Source organism: Lonchura striata, chromosome 30 (genome assembly GCF_046129695.1).
Source record: "Lonchura striata isolate bLonStr1 chromosome 30, bLonStr1.mat, whole genome shotgun sequence".
Taxonomy (NCBI): domain Eukaryota; kingdom Metazoa; phylum Chordata; class Aves; order Passeriformes; family Estrildidae; genus Lonchura; species Lonchura striata.
Window position 1 is genome coordinate 70,084 of NC_134632.1, and position 21,158 is coordinate 91,241.

Consider the following 21,158-nt stretch of genomic DNA (forward strand, 5'->3'; position numbering starts at 1 on the left):
TCTGCGGTGTGCCAGGGAAGCCGTGCCAGGAGATTTGGGGTGGGAGGGACTGGGAACAGGAGGGGGCAGTGGGGACCCCGGGGCACCTCGAGTCCCCAGGTGACCCTGTCACCTCCCCGCCTGTGGCCACAGGATGGGCTTTCAGTGGCCAGGATCGTCCTGCTGGCAGGTTGGGCTGGAAACAGCGGATTTTTGAGGTGGCCACGTGCCATGGGTAATGTCCTGCATCTCCTGAGCATCACCCACACTGGACCCCAAGGACAGCTTCAGGTCATCCCTGGGCACCCTGCACCATCCCAGTCCATCTGATCCTGCACCCAGCAGCTCCTCTGGGGGCCATCCGCACCTCAAGCACCTCAAATACCTCCTCCCCACCCTCCGTGGAGGCTGCAGCCAGGAGTTTTACCCCTGGAGAACAATCCCAGGGTGTTCTCCTCAGCCTGAGCAGTTTTGGCTTTAATCCCTGATTTAATCCCTCCTTTATTTGCAGGTACAGGTGAGCAAGTCCCCCTTGGGAAAAAAGAACCCCCCCAAGGAGCCTGGAGCTGTTCACAGGCAGCTCCTCCTGCTCCAAACTGGTTCCAAAGCCTCCAGCCAGGGCTCAGCCTGGAATTCTCCCACCCATCCCCACCCTCAGGCCCTTCATCTTCACTCCTACCTGCCCACAAACCCTTCCTCCTCATCCCCAGACCCCTCATCTTCATCCCCGCCTGCCCCCAGACCCCTCATCCTCATCCTCACCCCCAGATTTCTCATCCTCACCCCCACCTGCCCCCAAACCCCTCATCCTCACCCCCAGACCCTTCATCCTCACCCCCAGACCCCTCATCCTCACCCCCAGACCCCTCATCCTCACCCCCAGACCCTTCATCCACATCCCCAGACCCCTCATCCTCACCCCTGTGCCCCCAGACCCACCTGAGGTCCCCTCCTGGAGCGGGGGCACAGCAGGGGCAGTGCCAGCCCCCCATGTCACCTCTGGTGGCGGTGGCCAGGCTGGGCACGGCCAGCTCGGTGCCCTTTCCTGCTGCCCTCCATCCAAACATCTGATAAGAAGCCAAACGCTGGCCTTATCACCCCGATAAAGGATTTTTTTTCTCCCCCAGCTCCAACTTTCCGGAAAACTGCGGCACAACCACACCCGCCCTTTCCAGCAAATGGCAATTCCTGCTGCTGGGAACGTTCCAGGTGCCTGCAGACCTGCTGGCTGCTTCCATCCAAGCTTTCGGGCATGGAATGATGCTTGGAATGGTCAGAAGCTCGGGAAATCCCCGCCAGGTTCTGGCTCTGCCTTGGCCTGGGCAGGTCCTGCAGGGAGCAAAGGGGACAGCAAAGAGCAGCAGGGACAGGGCAGCCTTTGCCTGTCCCCACCCTGCTTCCAGCAGAAAATTCCCATTCCAGAGGGAGGAGGAGGAGGAGGAGGAATGCCCTTCCCTGCTGTCTGCCCTGTCTCAGGGCGCTCAGCCTGTGTCAATATTTTCCCTCAGAGCTCGGAGCGCTTTGTGTCCTTCCCGGGGAGGTGACGGAGCCGTGACGGGAGCGAGCTGGGCTGATAAAGAATTCCTAAAAAACCACTCGGGATGCCGGGAAGGAGCAGGGTCACCCAACCTCCCCCCGCCCGGGGTGCTCCCCATCCCCTTCAGCCACACCTCCCCCAATTCCTGATATTCCAGCGCAGATTTCCCAGGATGAACAGCTCAAATCAGGGCTCAGAGGTTATTTGGGTGCCTGATTCAGCTCTGGTGATAAAGAACTTCTGAGAAACTCCGGGAAAGAGCGAGGTCACCCAACTTCTCCCTGCCTGGGTTGCTCCCCATCCCCAATTCCCAATTCCCGCTATTCCAGCACAGGTTTCCCAGGATGAACAGCTGGATTTCTGGGCTCAGGGGTTATTTGGGTGCCTGATTCAGCTCTGGTGATAAAGAACTTCTGAGAAACTCCGGGAAAGAGCGAGGTCACCCAACTTCTCCCTGCCTGGGTTGCTCCCCATCCCCAATTCCCAATTCCCGCTATTCCAGCACAGATTTCCCAGGATGAACAGCTGGATTTCTGGGCTCAGGGGTTATTTGGGTGCCTGATTCAGCTCTGGTGATAAAGAACTTCTAAAAAACTCCGGGAAAGAGCGAGGTCACCCAACTTCTCCCTGCCTGGGTTGCTCCCCATCCCCAATTCCCAATTCCCGCTATTCCAGCACAGGTTTCCCAGGATGAACAGCTGGATTTCTGGGCTCAGGGGTTATTTGGGTGCCTGATTCAGCTCTGGTGATAAAGAACTTCTGAGAAACTCCGGGAAAGAGCGAGGTCACCCAACTTCTCCCTGCCTGGGTTGCTCCCCATCCCCAATTCCCAATTCCCGCTATTCCAGCACAGATTTCCCAGGATGAACAGCTGGATTTCTGGGCTCAGGGGTTATTTGGGTGCCTGATTCAGCTCTGGTGATAAAGAACTTCTAAAAAACTCCGGGAAAAAGCGAGGTCACCCAACGTCTCCCTCCCTGGGGTGCTCCCCATCCCCAATTCCCAATTCCCGATATTCCAGCGCAGATTTCCCAGGATGAACAGCTCAAATCAGGGCTCAGGGGTTATTTGGGTGCCTGATTCAGTTCTGGTGATAAAGAACTTCTGAGAAACTCCGGGAAAGAGCGAGGTCACCCAACTTCTCCCTCCCTGGGGTGCTCCCCATCCCCAATTCCCAATTCCCGCTATTCCAGCACAGATTTCCCAGGATGAACAGCTGGATTTCGGGGCTCAGGGGTTATTTGGGTGCCGTGACTCCCCTCACAGCCTCCGAATCCCACTGGGATACCCCACAGGGCTTTGGCAAAGCTTTTCCAGGTGCAGGGAAGCTCGGGGGCTTCCCCTGGGAGGTTTCCCGAGGGTTGAGGTGGGCACTGCCCATCCCAGGGCCTGGAGCTCATCCCAGCACTTAACCTAGCTGGAGCAAGGAATTGTGAGCCAATTGTTCTGATTTTTAAAAGTGTTAAGGGTTTTTTTTTGGTTTTTTTTTTTAAGTTTTAAAGTTCTTTCCAAAGTTTTTTATGCTTTTTGATGTTTACGTATCCCTGCTGGAGTTTTCACGCCCTGTTAATGTAAAGAACGATTGTTTTGTGTTCTTTTTTTCGTGGGAGGAGAGAATTGATGGGCTGTTGCTTTGACCAGTGTGGTCGGAGAGGTGAGAATTCCATCCCCCAATCCACCGCCACTTTTGGGATTCTATCCATTGCAAAGTCAGAAATAAAATCAGCTATTTTTGATCTCTTTTGATCTTACCAAGCTTCTGTGTGCTCCTTTCATGTCCAGTGGTGACAACACAGAACCCCTCAGGCTGCTCCCAACAAACCCAGGAGCTCGGAGACCTTTTTGGGATGGTTTTTTTTGGGATGGTTTTTTTTGGGATGGTTTATTTGGGATGGTTTATTTGGGATTTTTTTGGGGGGTTGGTTTATTTGGGATTTTTTTTTGGAATGGTTTATTTGGGATGGTTCATTTGGGATGGGTTTTTTTGGGATGGTTTATTTGGGATTTTTTTTGGGATGGTTTATTTGGGATGGTTCATTTGGGATGGGTTTTTTTGGGATGGTTCATTTGGGATGGTTCATTTGGGATGGGTTTTTTTGGGATGGCTCATTTGGGATGGTTTATTTGGGATGTTTTTTTTTGGGATGGTTTATTTGGGATGGTTTATTTGGGATGGTTTATTTGGGATTTTTATTTGCACACACAGACGTCGCTATAGGACACGTGAAAGCACGACGTGAGCCATCTGCTATTTGCAAGGCAAAGAAGAAAGTTTAATATCTGACTCCGACTTTTATATTTTCTCAAAGGTGACATTGGATTGGAGAGTGAAGGGGCCACCTCTCCAAAGACATTGGACAAATTACTAGCACATCAAGTTTTCTCCACCCCCATAAAAGAATGTAAACAACACGTTGCTTACAGAAATTGTGTGGGAAAGTTCTCCAAAAGAATGTAAACTCAGAAGGCTTTAGAAAATCTTAAGACTCAGGGTGACACCCAGATCCTGAGGGATGGGGTCGGAGAGGAGCGGGAAGATCCCTGGGAATGCCGTGGCGCTTCATGGGCTGGGAGAGGGGCTGGAATTCTCTTCCTCTAGGCCGACGGGGCGAAGCCCACGCGGCTGTTGGCCATGTCGAAGGCGGTGTAATATTCCTGGAGGAAAACGTTGCCCAGGATCCAGAGGGGCTGCCCGTCCTGGGAGGGCAGGTAGGTGCCCTCGATGGCCAGGGTGCAGTAGCCATTGCTCTGGGGGGGAGAACCGGGGCTCAGCGCGGCTGCCGGCCACGGAGCTCCGGGCTCTTCCCGGGAATGCCTCGGGAATGCTCGGGATCTTCCCGGTGCCTTGGGATCTTCCCGGTGCTTTGGGAATGCTCGGGATCTTCCCGGTGCCTTGGGATCTTCCCGGTGCTTTGGGAATGCTTGGGATGTTCCCAGTGCCTCAGGAACTCTCGGGATGTTCCCGGTGCCTCAGGAACCCTCAGGATGTTCCCAGTGCCTTGGGAATTCTTGGGATGTTCCCAGTGTCTCAGGAACTCTTGGGATGTTCCCACTTCTCTGGGGATCTCTCTGGATCTCCAGGGATCTCTGGGGGGGGGTCTCTGGGGGTCTCTGGCGATCTCTCAGGATCTCTCAGGATCTCTGGGGGTCTCTGGGGGTCTCTGGGGGTCTCTGGGGATCTCTCAGGATCTCTCAGGATCTCTGGGGGTCTCTGGGGATCTCTGGGGGTCTCTGGGGATCTCTGGGGGTCTCTGGGGTCTCGAGGGGTCTCGGGGGGTCTCTCAGGATCTCAGGGGGTCTCTGGGGGTCTCGGGGGGTCTCGGGGGATCCACCCCACGTACGTTCAGGACGTAGGCAGCCGGGGGCAGCGTGAGCCGGGCGCCGCCGATGCCGAAGGTGATGTGGGGCTTGCTCTGGGTGTCGTTGCAGTCCACGGCGTACTGAGGGGACAGAGACACGGCGGGCTGGCAGGGAGGGGACAGCGGGGACAAACACCCCCCTGGCAGTGCCACCCCGCGGAATCCTGGAATGGTTTGGGTGGGAAGGGAATTTAAAGGTCACCCAGTGGCACCCCTGCCGTGGCAGGGACACCTTCCCCTGTCCCAGGCTGCTCCAGCCTGGCCTGGGACACTCCCAGGGATCCAGGGGCAGCCACAGCTGCTCTGGGAAATCTGGGAAATTCCTTCCCTGTATCAAACCTCAATTTCTTCCCTTTCAATCTGAGCCCATCCCTGCCAAGGATGAGCCCATCCTTGTCCTGTCACTCCAGGCCCTGGTCCCAAGTCCCTCTCTGGCTTCCCTGCAGCCCCTTCAGACCCTGGAACGAGCTGTGAGGTTTCCACACAACGTTCTCCTCTCCAGGCTGAGCGTCCCCACCTTTCTCAGCCTGACGTCACCCTGCAGTCCCTTTCCCTGCAGGTGCCACGTGAGGTTTGTGGGACCTGGTGGAGCCCAGGGCTCTGATCCCCAGGCGGGCTCCCCCACTGCTCCAGACCCCACAGTCCCCACGCTCACCCCATAGCTGGTCTCCTGCGCTCCCAGGGCCTCCAGGATGCTCTCCAGGTACTGCTGGGGCACGGTCAGCAGGAACGTCCCCGTGTCCACGATGGCCTGGCAGCCCTGGCTGCACCAGCTGGTCACTGACTGCCCGATGGCAAACCTGGCAGGACAGCGGGGACAGGGACGTGTCTTTGGGCACCCTAAAGCCAAAGCACCGAGCCTGGAGCCCTGCAGAGCAGCAGCTGATGGCCAGAGGCACAAACAGCACTCACTCCTCAAGTGCCACCTGCCAGTAAAGCTTCTGTGTCACCGGCGCCCACGTGATGTCCCCCTGGAAGAGCCCAGGGTCGATGCCCCCGAGGATGAGCTCTCCCCCGTACTCGTAGGTGGGGTGGCTGCGAGAAAACAGAGTCACAGCAGCAGAGAAATCCCTGTGCTCAACGTGGCTGGAGAGGGACCAGTCCCCGAGGAACACTCGTGGGGACAAGCAGGGGACACCAGGATGTGTGGGCAGGGGACACCATGACATTTGGACACCAGAACAGGCAGCAGGGGACACCAGGATGTGCAGCAGGGGACACCAGGATGTCCAGGCAGGGGACACTAGGACATGCAGACAGGGGACACCAGGATGTGCAGCAGGGGACACCAGGACATTTGGACACCATGACATGCAGCACAGGACACCAGGATAGGCAGACAGGGGATACCAGGATGTGCAGACAGGGGACACTAGGATATGTAGGCAGGGGACACCACGACATAGAGGTAGGGGACACCACGACATGCAGCAGGGGACACCAGGATGTGCAAGCAATGGACACCACGACGTTTGGACACCAGGACATGTGGGCAGAGGACAGCAGGATGTGCAGCAGGGGACACCAGGACAGGCAGACAGGGGACACCAGGACATGAAGGCAGAGGACACCACGACATGGAGGCAGGGGATACCACGATGTGTGGGCAGAAGACATCAGGACATGGAGGTAGGGGACACCAGGACATTTGGACACCAGGACGTGCAGACAGGGGACACCAGGATGTGCAAGCAATGGACACCAGGACATTTGGACACCAGGACATGTAGACAGGGGACACCAAGATGTGCAAGCAATGGACACCACGACGTTTGGACACCAGGATGTGCAGCAGGAGACACCACGACATTTGGACACCATGACATGCAGACAGGGGCCACCAGGACGTTTGGACACCAGGACATTTGGACACCAGGACGCACAGACAGGGGACACCAGGATGGGCACACAGGGGACACCAGGACATTTGGACACCAGGACGTGCAGACAGGGGACACCAGGACACGCACACAGGGGACACCAGGACGGGCACACAGGGGACACCAGGACGCGCAGAGCGCCCTGGAAGGTTTTTACCGCGAGAAGTAGAAGCTGAAGAGGGGCTCAGCGAGCTGCTCCTGCTCCAGCATGGCCCCCAGCGCCGTGGCCGTGCCCCCCACGGCCAGCGAGGGGAAGGCCATGCCCAGGATGCCATCGAAGTCCGCGAAGTAGAAGGGCTGGGTGGGCTCGTCCTGGCTGAGCCCCAGCTCCTGCTGCGTGACAGTGATGCTCTGGATCTGCAGGGGACGGGCACCCAGCTCAGCCGGGCGAGCCGCAGGGCACCAGGCAGAGGGGAAAATTGGGCAAAACCCCCGGGATTTGGGTGAAAAGCCAGCCGAAGGCTGCCGGGGTTTGTCCAAGCGCGGGATCGGCCCCGGGGCTCCTCCTGGGACGGGACACGGCAGCAGGGGTGGCACGGGGGACACTCACCCGCAGCGTGTCCCAGCCCAGCACGATGGTGACGGAGCCGCTGCCGTAGGACACGGTGCAGGACCGGCCACCGGGGCTGAAGGTGGCCGAGTCACCCGGCTTGAACTTGGCGTGGTTGACTGGGGGAGGGAGAAGAGGGAAAAGCCCTGGGCACGGGTGGCACTGGGATTTCACTGGATAATTCCCAGGGATCAGGTCCTGCTCCTCAGTGGGATTTCACTGGATAATTCCCAGGGATCAGGTCCTGCTCCTCAGTGGGATTTCACTGGATAATTCCCAGGGATCAGGTCCTGCTCCTCAGTGGGATTTCACTGCTGGGATAATTCCCAGGGATCAGGTCCTGCTCCTCAGTGGGATTTCACTGGATAATTCCCAGGGATCAGGTCCTGCTCTGCAGTGGGATTTCACTGGATAATTCCCAGGGATCAGGTCCTGCTCCTCAGTGGGATTTCACTGGATAATTCCCAGGGATCAGGTCCTGCTCCTCAGTGGGATTTCACTGCTGGGATAATTCCCAGGGATCAGGTCCTGCTCCTCAGTGGGATTTCACTGCTGGGATAATTCCCAGGGATCAGGTCCTGCTCCTCAGTGGGATTTCACTGGATAATTCCCAGGGATCAGGTCCTGCTCCTCAGTGGGATTTCACTGGATAATTCCCAGGGATCAGGTCCTGCTCCTCAGTGGGATTTCACTGCTGGGATAATTCCTGGGGATTTGGTCCTGTTTTGCAGTGGGATTTCATTCCTGGGTATAATTCCTGGAGATTGGGTCCTGTCTTGCAGTGGGATTTCATTCCTGGGATAATTCCCAGGGATCAGGTCCTGCTCTGCACTGGGATTTCACTGCTGGGATAATTCCTGGGGATTGGGTCCTGCTCTGCAGTGGGATTTCATTCCAGGATATAATTTGCAGGGATCAGGTCCTGCTGGGGTTTTTCCCTTTCTGAGGCACAGAAATTCCCTGGAGTGGTTTTTTTTCCCTTTCTGAGGCACAGAAATTCCCTGCACTGGGGTTTTTTCCCTTTTTTGGGCCTGCTCTGGACTGAACACCAGCAGAGCAGCAGCTCCGGGCCTGGGCATTTCCATTTCAGAGACCGAGTGAGCCCAGCTGCCACTCAGGGAATTTATTTCCGATTTTATCTCTCTCTTGGAGTAGCAACAAGTTTTATTGTTTAATATTGTTTAATTTTGCTGGTTTAATAAACAGTTTTTAATCCACTTTTTCTCCAAAGTGTTATCTTTCCCAAACTGGTTAGGAGGTGCTAATTGAATCTGCTTTCCTGAAGGAACCTTTTTTGGGGTTCTTCCCCCAAATTTGCCCTGCACCAGGACAGTGGCACTAATTAATGAGTACTAATTGCCCACAGCAGCCCGGGGTACTCACAGCAAGCAGGACTCTTGCAGTCCGTGGAGGGCACCCACAGGTTGGAGGAGCCGGTGTCAAAAAGCACCAGAAATTTTTGGGGGGGCTCCCCGATGCTGATCTCCCCAAAATAGGAGGACTGGAAAAAGAAAAACAGGGAATTTCCACTGGCCACGGGCTCAGGGACACAGCAGGCACCCCCCAGCCAGGCAGGAGCAGGCTTCCCCCAAAAAATGAAATAGTAAATAATTATTGGGGGTTTAAGTCATTATTAAATCTTAATAATTAAATAATTAATATAATTATATATAATAATATAATAATATAATTAAATATTAATAATATTAATAATTTTTTGGCTCTTTGGGGCTGGGGGTCAACTTCTTCAGAGATCAAAGCAGAAGTTAAAAGAGTGGGGGAAAAGCAATTTAAGAGTGGGGGGAAAACGATTTAAAAGTGGGGGAAAAAGCAATTTAAGAGTGGGAAAAAAAGAAATGTAAGAGTAGGGGGGAAAATCAATTTAAGGATGAGGGAAAAAATTTGAGGATGGGTAAAAAAACAATTTAAGAGTGGGGGGAAATTTAAAGGTGGGGGAAAAGCAATTTAAGGACGGGGGAAAAGCAATTTAAGGATGGGGGGAAAACCATTTAAGCATGGGGGAAAGAGCGATTTAAGGGTAGAGGAAAAAGTGATTTAAGGATGGGGAAAAAGTGATTTAAGGGTGGGGAGAAAAGCAACTTAAGGACTGGGGGAAAAAGCAATTTAGGGATGGGGAAAAAAGCAATTTAGGGATGGGGAAAAAAGCAATTTAAGGATGGGGGAAAACCATTTAAGGATGGAGGAAAAGCGATTTAAGAATGGGGAAAACACTATTTAAGGATGGAAAAAGTGATTTAAGAGTGGGGGGAGCAGTTCCTCTCTCTGGGGGCTCAGGAGGGTGCCAGTCCTGGGGCAGGGCAGGGCAGGGTGGGATGGGATGGGATGGGATGGGATGGGATGGGATGGGATGGGATGGGATGGGATGGGACGGGACGGGACGGGACGGGACGGGACGGGACGGGACGGGGTGGGGTGGGATGGGATGGGATGGGATGGGATGGGATGGGATGGGATGGGATGGGACGGGACGGGACGGGACGGGACGGGACGGGACGGGACGGGATGGGATGGGATGGGATGGGATGGGATGGGATGGGATGGGATGGGATGGGCAGCGGGGCGCTCACGTCCAGGTGGTTCGTTATGGGCTGCCGGACCACAGCACCCGGCCCGGGCTGGTATTTCTTCACCGGATCGTGTCTGAGGCGCCTCAGGAAATCATCCAGCAGCCCGGCTGCCCTCATCCTGTCCCGGATGGACAGGCCTTTCTTCAGGCTGATCCTGCACGGGCAGGGACAAAACACGGCGGGACATGGCAGGAAATGAGAAGATTTCAGCATTTTCAAAGGCTGAGTTCTCTGGGATCCTTTGGGTCGTGACAGGAGATCTCCATGTCCCCAAGAACTGATCTCCTCATCCCAGGAGCTGCTCCCCAGGTTCCAGGAGCTCTCCATGTCCTTGGAACAGCTCTCCACGTCCCAGGAGCTGTTCTCCATATCCCAGGAGCTCTCCACATCCCAGGATCTGCTCTCCAAATCCTAGGATCTGCTCTCCATGCCCCAGAGGCTTCTCTCCACATCCTGTGGAGCATCTCATGCTTTCCATGTCCTAGGAGCTCTCCACATCCCAGGAGCTGCTCTCCATGCCCAGGACCTCTCTGTGCCCAGGACCTCTCCATGTTCCAGGATCTCTCCATGCCCCTGGATCTGCTGTCCATGTTCCAAGATCTCTCCATGCCCAGGGTCTGCTCTCCATGCACAGGACCTCTCCGTGCCCAGGATCTCTCCATGCCCAGGATCTCTCCATGCCCAGGATCTGCTCTCCATGCCCAGGACCTCTCCATGCCCAGGATCTCTCCATGCCCCTGGATCTGCTCTCCATGCCCAGGAACTCTCCATGCCCAGGATCTCTCCATGCCCAGGACCTCTCCATGGCCAGGATCTCTCCATGCCCAGGATCTCTCCATGCCCAGGATCTGCTCTCCATGCCCAGGACCTCTCCATGCCCAGGATCTCTCCATGCCCAGGATCTGCTCTCCATGCCCAGGACCTCTCCATGCCCAGGATCTCTCCATGCCCCTGGATCTACTCTCCATGCCCAGGACCTCTCCATGCCCAGGACCTCTCCATGGCCAGGATCTCTCCATGCCCAGGATCTCTCCGTGCCCAGGACCTCTCTGTGCTCAGGATCTCTCCATGCCCCTGGATCTGTTCTCCATACCCAGGATCTCTCCATGCCCATGACCTCTCCATGGCCAGGATCTCTCCATGCCCAGGATCTCTCCGTGCCCAGGATCTCTCCATGCCCCTGGATCTGTTCTCCATACCCAGGATCTCTCCATGCCCAGGACCTCTCCATGGCCAGTACCTCTCCATGCCCAGGAGCTGCCGCGGGCTGTGCCACCCGTGCCATCTCCTCGCTCCCAGCGCTCCCCATCCCCTCTCTCCATCCTCCTCCTCTCACCCACCTGACCGCGCCCTCCGCCAGCTGCAGGCACGCCAGGACCACCGGGAGCCACTTCATGGTGCCGGGCAGCCTGGTGCGGGGCTCGGGAGGCGGCAGCAGCCGGGCACGGCCGCCCGGGTGCCGCTTTTATCCCGGGAGGCAGCGGCGGCTCTGATGTGCCGCTCTCCGCCTGGCACCTCCCGAGCCCGGCCCCAGGGGCCGCTTTGTGCCCGGGGCGATAAGGGCAGCGCTTATCGGGCCGAGCGGCGGCCGGGGCTGCGCTGGCCCGAAGCCGAGCCAGCCCCGCCGCAGCGCACAGCGACCCGCGGCCGGGGCTGGGCACGGAAAGGCTTTGTCTGCCTGTCTGCCTGTCTGCCTGTCTGCCTGTCTGCCTGTCTGCCTGTCTGCCTGTCTGCCTGTCTGCCCTGTCTGCCCTGTCTGCCTGTCTGCCCTGTCTGCCCTGTCTGCCTGTCTGCCTGTCTGCCTGTCTGCCTGTCTGCCCTTTCTGCCCTGTCTGTCCTGTCTGCCTGTCTGCCTGTCTGCCTGTCTGCCCTGTCTGCCCTGTCTGCCTGTCTGCCTGTCTGCCCTGTCTGCCCTGTCTGTCCTGTCTGCCCTGTCTGCCTGTCTGCCTGTCTGCCTGTCTGCCTGTCTGTCCTGTCTGCCCTGTCTGCCTGTCGGCCTGTCTGCCTGTCTGCCTGTCTGCCCTGTCTGCCTGTCTGCCTTGTCTGCCTGTCTGCCTTGTCTGCCTGTCTGCCTGTCTGCCCTGTCTGCCTGTCTGCCTGTCTGCCTGTCTGCCTCGTCTGCCTTGTCTGCCTGTCTGCCTGTCTGCCCTGTCTGCCTGTCTGCCTGTCTGCCTGTCTGCCTTGTCTGCCTGTCTGCCTTGTCTGCCCTGTCTGCCCTGTCTGCCCTGTCTGCCCTGTCTGCCTGTCTGCCCTGTCTGCCTGTCTGCCTGTCTGCCTGTCTGCCCTCCTTCCGCCGCCCCACAGAGCGGGTGTGGAGGCGGAGAGGACGCGCGGCAAGGAGATGGAGCACAGCGGGTTCCTCCTGGTGTTCCCTCCGGGATGGTCCCCAGTTCCTTCTCTTCATTCCTCCAAGGTGGTCCCAAGGTTCCTTCTTTCATTCCCTCCAGGATAGTCCCCAGTTCCTTCTTTCATTTACTCCAGGATGGTCCCCAGGTTCCTCCTCTCGTTTCCTCCAGGATAGTCCCCAGGTTCCTTCTCTCAGTTTTTCCAGGATGGTCCCCAGTTCCTTCTCTCATTTCCTCCAGGATAGTCCCCAGTTCCTGCTTTCATTTCCTCTAAGGTGGTCCCAAGGTTCCTCCTCTCAGTTTTTCCAGGATGATCTCCAGGTTCCTCCTTATTTCCTTCAGGATAGTCCCCAGTTCCTTCTTTCATTCCCTCCAGGATGGTCTCCAGGTTCCTTCTCTTGCTTTCTCCAGGATGATCTCCAGGTTCCTTCTCATTTCCTCCAGAATGGTCCCCAGTTCCTTCTTTCATTTCCTCCAAGGTTGTCCCAAGGTTCCTCCTCTCAGTTTTTCCAGGATGATCTCCAGGATCCTTCTCATTTCCTCCAGGATGGCCCCCAGGTTCCTTCTCTTGCTTTTTCCAGGATGATCTCCAGGTTCCTTCTCTCATTTCCTCCAAGCTGATCCTCAGGTTCCTTCTCTTGCTTTCTCCACGATGGTGCCCCGGTTCCTTATCTCTGTTTTTCCAGGATCCAGGTCCCAGTTCCCTCTCTCATTCCCTCCAGGGTGGTCCCCAGGTTCCTTCTCTCAGTTTTTCCAGGATCCAGGTACCAGTTCCCTTCTCTCATTTCCTCCAGGATGGCCCCCAGGTTCCTTCTCTCAGTTTTTCCAGGATCCACGTCCCAGTTCCCTTCTCTCATTCCCTCCAGGGTGGTCCCCAGGTTCCTTCCCTGGTTTTCTCTGAGGTGGTCCCCAGAGCTGTCCTACCTCCTCCTCTTCAGCAGCATCCCAGACCTTCACTCAAGGACATGAATTCCTTTCCATGCCCTACCTGCTCCTCTTTCCCTGTTTGGACAGAAATCCCACAGTTTTCCCATTCCCATTTATTTTGTGGAGCACACAATTCCCATCCCATACCCAGGTGGGTGCTGTGACCCCCAGGAAGGTGCAGCCCTCAGGGTTTGACCCACTCTCCACATTCCCCACCAGCCCAGAAAGTCAGAAACCTCCTCGTGCTTTCTTTTTCCGTGAAAACAAAAAACCACGAGCACACACTTCCCAAATCACCAACTGTTGGAACTCAAAATGTTCCTCAGACATTTTTAGAGGTTCCAAGCCCTGGTCAGAAGCATTCTAGACCCTGGCAGGCAGCTGCAAACAGCTGTGATTTTGGGTTTGAACCATGGAATGAGTTACCAACTTTGGAGGTGGAACAACCAGTCACAAAGGGTTAGATAGTATAGTAAAAGTAGTTACAAAACAGAGGGGAAATTTTTTTAGTATTGTACAGGGGGGTTTTAGCACCTGTACAGGAGGGGTTTTTACTTTGTGCATGGGGGTCAGAAGTTCTAAGATGGAGGAAAGTGGGCTGATCCTGTTCTTCCTCCTTCTTCTTCCTCACCTCCGTGTTCTTGGTGATGTTGGCACTCACAGATTGGTTTAGAGTAGAAAAGCACTTTGTAATATAGGTAGTAGGTATTGGGGGGAAATTATAAACATGTAATATGTAATGTACCATATAAAAGATAGAAAATCACCATTTAATATAGGTAATAGGCATTGGGAAAAACTGCAAACATGTAACACGTAATGTACCATATAAAAGATAGAAAATCACCATTTAATATAGGTAATAGGCATTGGGAAAAACTGTAACCATGTAACATGTAATGTCCCATATAAAAGACAGCAGCAGCCCTGGCGGGGAGAGAAGAAGCAGTCGGGGTCAGAGAGGATGTCGGGGTGTGTGTGTGCCTCTGCCTGAGCTGTGAGCAAACCACAGCAGCCCCAGAAGAAAATCTTTTAGATAACTCACAATAAACTGCCTTGAGACTGAACAGCAAGAACCTGTGCAGTTTTTCTTTGGAATCACAGGTTGGAGGAGAAATTTCACCACCACATGGGAACCCAGAATAAGGCCGGGTTTCCCACAGCCAGCAAGCACCCAACCAACCAAAACATTCTGAGTTATAACCCAAATACTCTTTAGAAAATGGACCAAAATGGGTTTGGTCACAATCTAAATATTCTCTAGCAAACAAACCAAAACCTTTTTGGTGATAACCAAACTATTTTCTGGCACGGGGGCTGTTACTCAGGTATTTTCCAGAGCTCCGCCAGGATTGCTCGCATCCCAAATCCAAGCGAGGCAGCTCTTGGAAAAACATCTTCTGCATCCCGTGCCAGCGCGGGTTCCGTTCCCTCGGGAGCGCCGGGCGTGTGTTCCATCTGCCATCCCTCAGAGCTGGGGCAGTTCTCCTCTGCTCATGGAGCATTTCCTTTATCTCTTCCACACCCAATCCTCCCTCCAGGAGATCTCTCCTGTTAATGAACTGTTAATTATTAATTATCTTCTCTTAATGGGCCATTAATTATTAATTATCTTCTGTTCATGGCCAGCGAGTGTCCCTGCATGGCTGAGAAAATTCCATCATCCCATGGGGAGATGCTCCACCCAGGGGAGGAGCCAAGAATTCCTACTTGGATACAATCTGGGATTTTGGGATACCAGAACAGCCTTTTCCCTCTGCATTCCCAGAGGAGCAGCTTCCTTCCCCCTGCATTCCCAGAGGAGCAGCTTTCTCCCACTGCATTCCCAGAGGAGCAGCTTTCTTCCCCCTGCATTCCCAGGGGAGCAGCTTTCTTCCCCCTGCATTCCCAGAGGAGCAGCTTCCTTCCCCCTGCATTCCCAGAGGAGCAGCTTCCTTCCTCCTGCATTCCCAGAGGAGCAGCTTCCTTCCCCCTGCATTCCCAGAGGAGCCCAGGCCCATCTCCCCCAGCCCTGGAGCTCCAGAGGAAAACTCCCCCCTTGTGCAGGATCCTGCTCCAGCAGAAGCACAGTGTCACTGTCAAGGCAGGATGGGAATGAATAGACTTGACTCAGCAGTGAGAGTAAAACTCTGAATTATTCAAAATACACCGCTCTTTTATACAGAGCTCCACAAGGACCAAATCCATTGGTCCTGAAGTGAAAACAACCCAATCCATTGGTGTAAAGTGCTTGACACACAGTGATAGAACTGAACTATAAACAATGTGAACAACAAGAGAGATAAAGAATTATTTACATTCTTCTCCAGCTCTTTCCCAGGCCTCTGCCTGGCTGGAAACTCTCATTTCTCTCTTTGGCTGAACCTGAGTCCCACAGCACAGCTGGCACTGCAGCAGGGCTGAGCCCCCCTGGCATGGGGCTGTGCCACCTCCCTGACCCACAGGGGCTCGGGTTTTACAGCAATTTCTGTCAGAGAAGTTTGATCAGAGGATCCACGTTCACCCCTGGAAGAATTTTCTACCCAGGTCGTTGACACAGAAACCAAGAAAGAAGGAGAAATAAGAGGAACCTGCAGTTCTCTATTCCAATGAACACTTTGTCTTTTCTGACCAATGAATAAACATAGGAATTTTGTAAGAATGTATAAAAAAAAATGTGTGCTAGGATAAAAACAGTTTGAAGCCTTCTGAAAATGGAGTGTGCTGCTTTGTATTGTCTCCATCCCAACCATGACAGTGCCTGCTCTGACTCTGTCAGTGCTGTTTTGCATTACTGCATTTTTTATTTTGTTTTTATTTTCTTCCCTGATAAAGAACTGTTACTCCTGCTCCCACATCTTTACCCGAGAACCCCTTAATTTCAGAATTACAGTAATTCAGAGGGAGAGTGGGGTTTACATTTTCCATTTCAGGGGAGGCTCCTGCCTTCCTTAGCACACACCTGGCTGTTCAAACCGAGACCGCTGCATGTCCAGGCTGTCCCGGAGCAGCCCTGGCAGCAAGGTTGGATTCTGGAGATTATTGGATAAAAAATTTGGATTCTGGCGGGAAGCGAGCACGATTATCGGAGCCGTGGGGCACGGGGGGCAAGGTGCCCTCTTGCAGCACCCATCCCAATTTTTGGCACCTCCGGAGCCGAAGGGAGGCAGCGCTGAGGGAGCTGCTCCAGCAGGAATTCCGGATTTGGGGTTTCCAGCCGCAGAGCTCCGCTCATCCCGCGCGGAGCGGGGATTTCCCTCAGGGCCAGGCTCTGGGCATTCCCTCTGCTTTGCTTTCAGTTTCTCTTCTCTGTTGGTTTGGTGGCCCAGCTCCAGCTCAGGGAATTCCATCTCTCCACCGCCTTTCCCGGGATCCTGCAGAGGAACCTGGAGCAGGCAAGGTTCTGGAGACCTCACATCCCCTTCCAGGACCTGGAGGGGCTGCAAGGAGCCGGAGAGGAGCTGCTCACCAGGAACTGGAGTGAGGGACAACGGGGAATGGGCTCAGGCTGAAAGAGAGGAAATTTAGGCTGGATATTAGGAAGGAATTCTTCCTTGTGAGGTGGGGAGGGGCTGGTGGAATTCCCAGAGAAGCTGTGGCTGCCCCTGGATCCCTGGAAGTGTCCCAGGCCGGGCTGGATGGGGCTGGGAGCAGCCTGGGGTAGTGGGAGGTGTCCCTGCCCATGGCAGGGGTGGGACGAGAGGATTTTTAAGTTCCTTCCAACCCAAACCAGTCTGGGATTCTCTGCCCCCGGAGCAGCTGTGTTTATGAACCCACACAAGCACTCCGAGCCTTCACCACCCACTTTTAGTGTTTTGTTTCCAAAACAGAGGCCACAGCACACAGGGACAGCTTCCGTCACATCAAAATAAAGATTCCTCTTTTTCCTGCGAGCAAAAGATGGGTAAATAAACTGCAAACACAGGGTTGGGCTCCAGGTCAGGCATTTGAACTCCCAAACCAGTGAGGATCAGCCGCTTCTTGCTGATCAAAACCTAAAGGGGGCTCTAAGGGAGCTGGAGAGGGATTTTGGACAAGGGATAGAGAGACAGGATGAAGGAAATGGCTTCAAACTGACAGAGGGGAAGCAGCACCAGGAACCGCCTTGTAAAGGTCTCCCCGTGGGTCACCAGCCAGGACAACCATCCCATTCCATTTATTCTGTTCAGTTCCACGTTTCAGGGCAAAGCAGGAGCTGCCCTCAGGCCACAGAGCTGCTCTTCAGAGAGGCACTGCCTGGATTTCCCTGATTTCCCTGGATTTGAACCCAAAGGAAAGTCCCCAGAGCACCTTTGCTCCTCTGCCACCTCAGAAATGTCCCGTGGCCAAGGCACCAGCCCGTGTGACAATGACAGGAGGAGTTTGAGGTGAGGCTGAAGCATCTGGGCCTTTCAGCTGGAAAAATCCAGAAAACAAATCAGATGCCATCTTTACCATGAGCCTTTTCCATCCCCTGCCCTGTAATTGCCGACTTCAAAGCTGCCAGGGCTCTCAGAAATGAATTCACCTCCAGCAACAGGAGCCCAAACCTGTTCTGCCACCTCTGAGCAGCACTTCCAGACCAGCCCAGTTTGGGGGAAAGACAAAATTCCCAGAAAGACTGAGGGCAGCCCTCCCAGGGGCTGGAATTAGGAAATGGGCTCATTAACAGTCATTCATTAATGATCCTCCACTTGGGAGGGCTGAGCAGCATCACACAGAGAGACAATGAGAAAGCAGGGAGCTGGCAATGCCACCCCTGGTTTGGTTTTTCTGTCAGTGAACAGCACGGCTGAGGTAAGAAAAACAAGAATTCCTCAGAAATAACAAACACATTGGAGTCTCTGCAGAAATATTGATCCTTTAACTTCCACCACCTCCCCTTTCCCCTTCCTGTAGGGCAGGCAGAGCTCACAGGGATTCCAGGCTCCTGAAATGGGTTAGGAGGGGAAAAACCCTCCCACAGGACAGCGAGGCTGGGAGAAGCTCTGCTCCACAGCAGGTTCCTGGGAAGGGGAAGAGGGGGAAGATCTGTCTGTGCACCCAGCAGGGAGGAAATACTGGGGGGAAAAACCTGATTGATTATCCCAGACTCGAACCAGAACCTCTTCAAAAGGTCGAGGCAGCGACATTCCCTCTGCTCAGCCCACGGCGGCTCGCGAGACATCCCGAAATTACAATTCCAGCTGGAGGAAGGAGCCCAGGTCAACTTCCAGTGGTGCCACCCAAAGCCAAGCACTGGAAGCTCCAGCCCAGCTCCCACCCCCAGGGCTCAGCACCACCCAAATTCACCTCATCTTGCTGCCTGAACCCTTTTTGAGAGCCAAAGACTCAGCAAACATTTCACCGAAGCAGCTCCTTCCTCAATTTTCCAGCCAAAACACCGAGCTGAGCTTGGGACAGAGAGGATGAAATGTAAACTTTAAGGAATTTAGAGATTTTAGAGGAGCTAAGATTTTAGTTAGAAATAAGCCTTGCTAGAGTTAATTAAAATAATAATAATAATAATAATAAATGAGTAGGCCTTGATGAAGTAAGGAGTTAGTAGGTAACTAATAATTGATTGCTTGTCAGCATAATGCTGAGTTAGCTAGGTTTATAATGAAGAATATAAATTGATAAATAGCTTTTAGGAACATAAGACAATTGTGGCCTCCTCTGTTCTGAAACCAATTGAAGACAAGGAATGGGAGTTCTACCTAGAGTTCATTTGTCAGATTGGCATTGAAAAGGTAGAAAGGTCATAAGGAGGAAGACTTCATTGACTTCCTCATTTTGGGACCCCTCCCCATGAAAGGGACACCGACCCATTTCAAAGAACAAACCATGAATGCTTAATGGCTTTTGAAATAATGAAGCGGGGAATGGGATGTACCAAAATGATGAATATGTATTTGTATTTTGGGTATTCAATACTTGTATGGATAAAAAGACTCTGCAATCACCTGGAAGCTGCGGTGTGGATTTGGGAGCGATCCCACACACAATAAACACAATAAACACAATAAACACACACTTTGTAACTTTAAACTGTCAGAAAGTTTTTGTCCATCACAGCTGGGTATCTGTTCTAGATCAATATCCGTATTTCTTTAATAATTCAGAAATTGTAGCTTTGTAAACATACACTTTCTAACTTTAAACTGTCAGAGAGTTTTTGTCCCTCACAGTTGGATATCGGTACTAGATCAATATCCGTATTTTTTAATAAATCAAGGAGGAGAGCTCAGAGTGTCCCCTCAGCTTCGGGGACCAACACGAGCAGGTTTGGGATGGTTTTCCCTACCCAGCTGGGTGCACAGAGCCCAGGAGGGATCCCTGAAAGCCAAAGGCAGATTTATGGTACCCACCAAGGGTGGGGATTCTGCTGTGGAGGGGGAGGATATTCCCTATTCCATGGCTGAGGGATCACCGGGTGTCCCAGTCCAGTTTCCCATCCAATCCAGCAGCACCTGCTGCCGTGCATCCGCAGGGAAAGCCCAGCAGAAGGTGTCAGACCCAAAGGAAAATCCCTAAAATCCACCTTCACAAGGTTCCTTACAGAATGGGGAAACATTCCCAACCCAAACAAAACAGCCACGGGGGGGGGAAAAACCCAAATCACAGAACCGAAGGAGGAGAGAACACGGGCTGGAATTCCCTGCTCGCTTCCCAATCCCAGCCCGGATCCTCCTCTGGAAGCGTTTCCCCACGGCCGCTAGAGGAAGCTGCGACGCCGGGAGAATCCCAAAAATGTCACCGGAGCTGCGGGGACAGCGAGGGCAGCCCCAAAAGCGGCTCCAGCCTTCCCTGCGCTCCCCTGCGCCGGGAAAAACCAAGATCCCGCATTTCTCCAAGGATATCCCGCATTTCTCCAAGGATATCCCGCATTTCTCAAAGGATATCCCGCATTTCCCAAAGGATATCCCGCATTTCCAAAAGGATATCCTGCATTTCTCCAAGGATATCCTGGATTTTTCAAAGGATATTCCGCATTTCTCAAAGGATATCCCGCATTTCTCAAAGGATATCCCGGATTGCTCAAAGGATATCCCACATTTCTCAAAGGATATCCCTCATTTCTCCAAGGATATCCCGGATTTTTCAAAGGATATCCCGCATTTCTCCAAGGATATCCCGGATTTTTCAAAGGATATCCCGCATTTCTCCAAGGATGACACTGACAGCTTAAAACTCTTTATTTAAATACTTTATTATAATTAAAGCTTAACGCAGTTAACTTTTATATATGTATATATATATAGATATATATAGATAGATATAAACAATTTCTTCTCTCACTTCCCTAAATGAAAGCTGGATTTAGGGGGATACATTACTTAGGGTGGGGGATTGTTTTTTTGTTTTTCCTTCAAATAAAGTCATTTGTTATACATATAAAAATATATTACTTGGGTCTCCTTTCAGTCACAGGTAACACAAGGGACGGACGAAAGAATGGAAGACGAGCACAAGGACCTCCAAACCAAAAATTAAAACCAGTGGATCGAAGCGTGTGGCACACTTGGAATTTATAGTGCAACAGCGAGGCAGGAACTCCACGTTCTGCGACACAAACATGGCACCACCCAGCCTGGGGACACGTGGGGACACGCGGCCTTGCTCCCCGCAGGGCCACGGCTCCGCAGGACGTGCCAGCACCAAAAACCAGAGGAAGGCTGAACTTCCAAAAGCTGGGACCCGAGCCGCTGGCCCCTGGAGCTGGGCATGGGCTCGCTCCTCTTCCACCCACGTCAAGGGCGGGACACGTGGAAGGACAAGGGGGACACGAGGCTTGGCCCTGCTCCTGCCCCAGGAGGCACAGGGACACAGGAGCAGGGAGCTGGGGCTCCAGGGCACCCCAGGGCACCCCAGAGAATTCCAGAGAATTCCAGAGCACCCCAGGGCACCCCAGAGAATCCCAGAGCATCCCAGAGAATCCCAGAGAGTCCCAGAGAATCCCAGAGACTCCCAGAGCACCCCAGAGCATCTCAGAGAATCCCAGAGCACCCCAGAGAATTCCAGAGAATCCCAGAGCACCCCAGAGCACCCCAGA

At 53.7% G+C, this 21,158-nt stretch overlaps 1 protein-coding gene across 1 annotated transcript; it reads right to left on the minus strand.

Moving 5' to 3' along the window:
- Positions 1–4,111: 4,111 nt before the first annotated feature.
- PGC (progastricsin) lies at positions 4,112–11,289 on the minus strand. The gene is made up of 9 exons (XM_077789025.1): positions 11,234–11,289; positions 9,894–10,047; positions 8,689–8,806; positions 7,306–7,424; positions 6,913–7,112; positions 5,788–5,910; positions 5,525–5,675; positions 4,858–4,956; positions 4,112–4,264 (listed from the first exon to the last, which is right to left on the minus strand). Exons 1-9 carry the CDS (start codon positions 11,287–11,289, stop codon positions 4,112–4,114), a joined length of 1,173 nt encoding a protein of 390 aa, XP_077645151.1.
- Between the last annotated feature and the right edge of the window lie 9,869 nt (positions 11,290–21,158).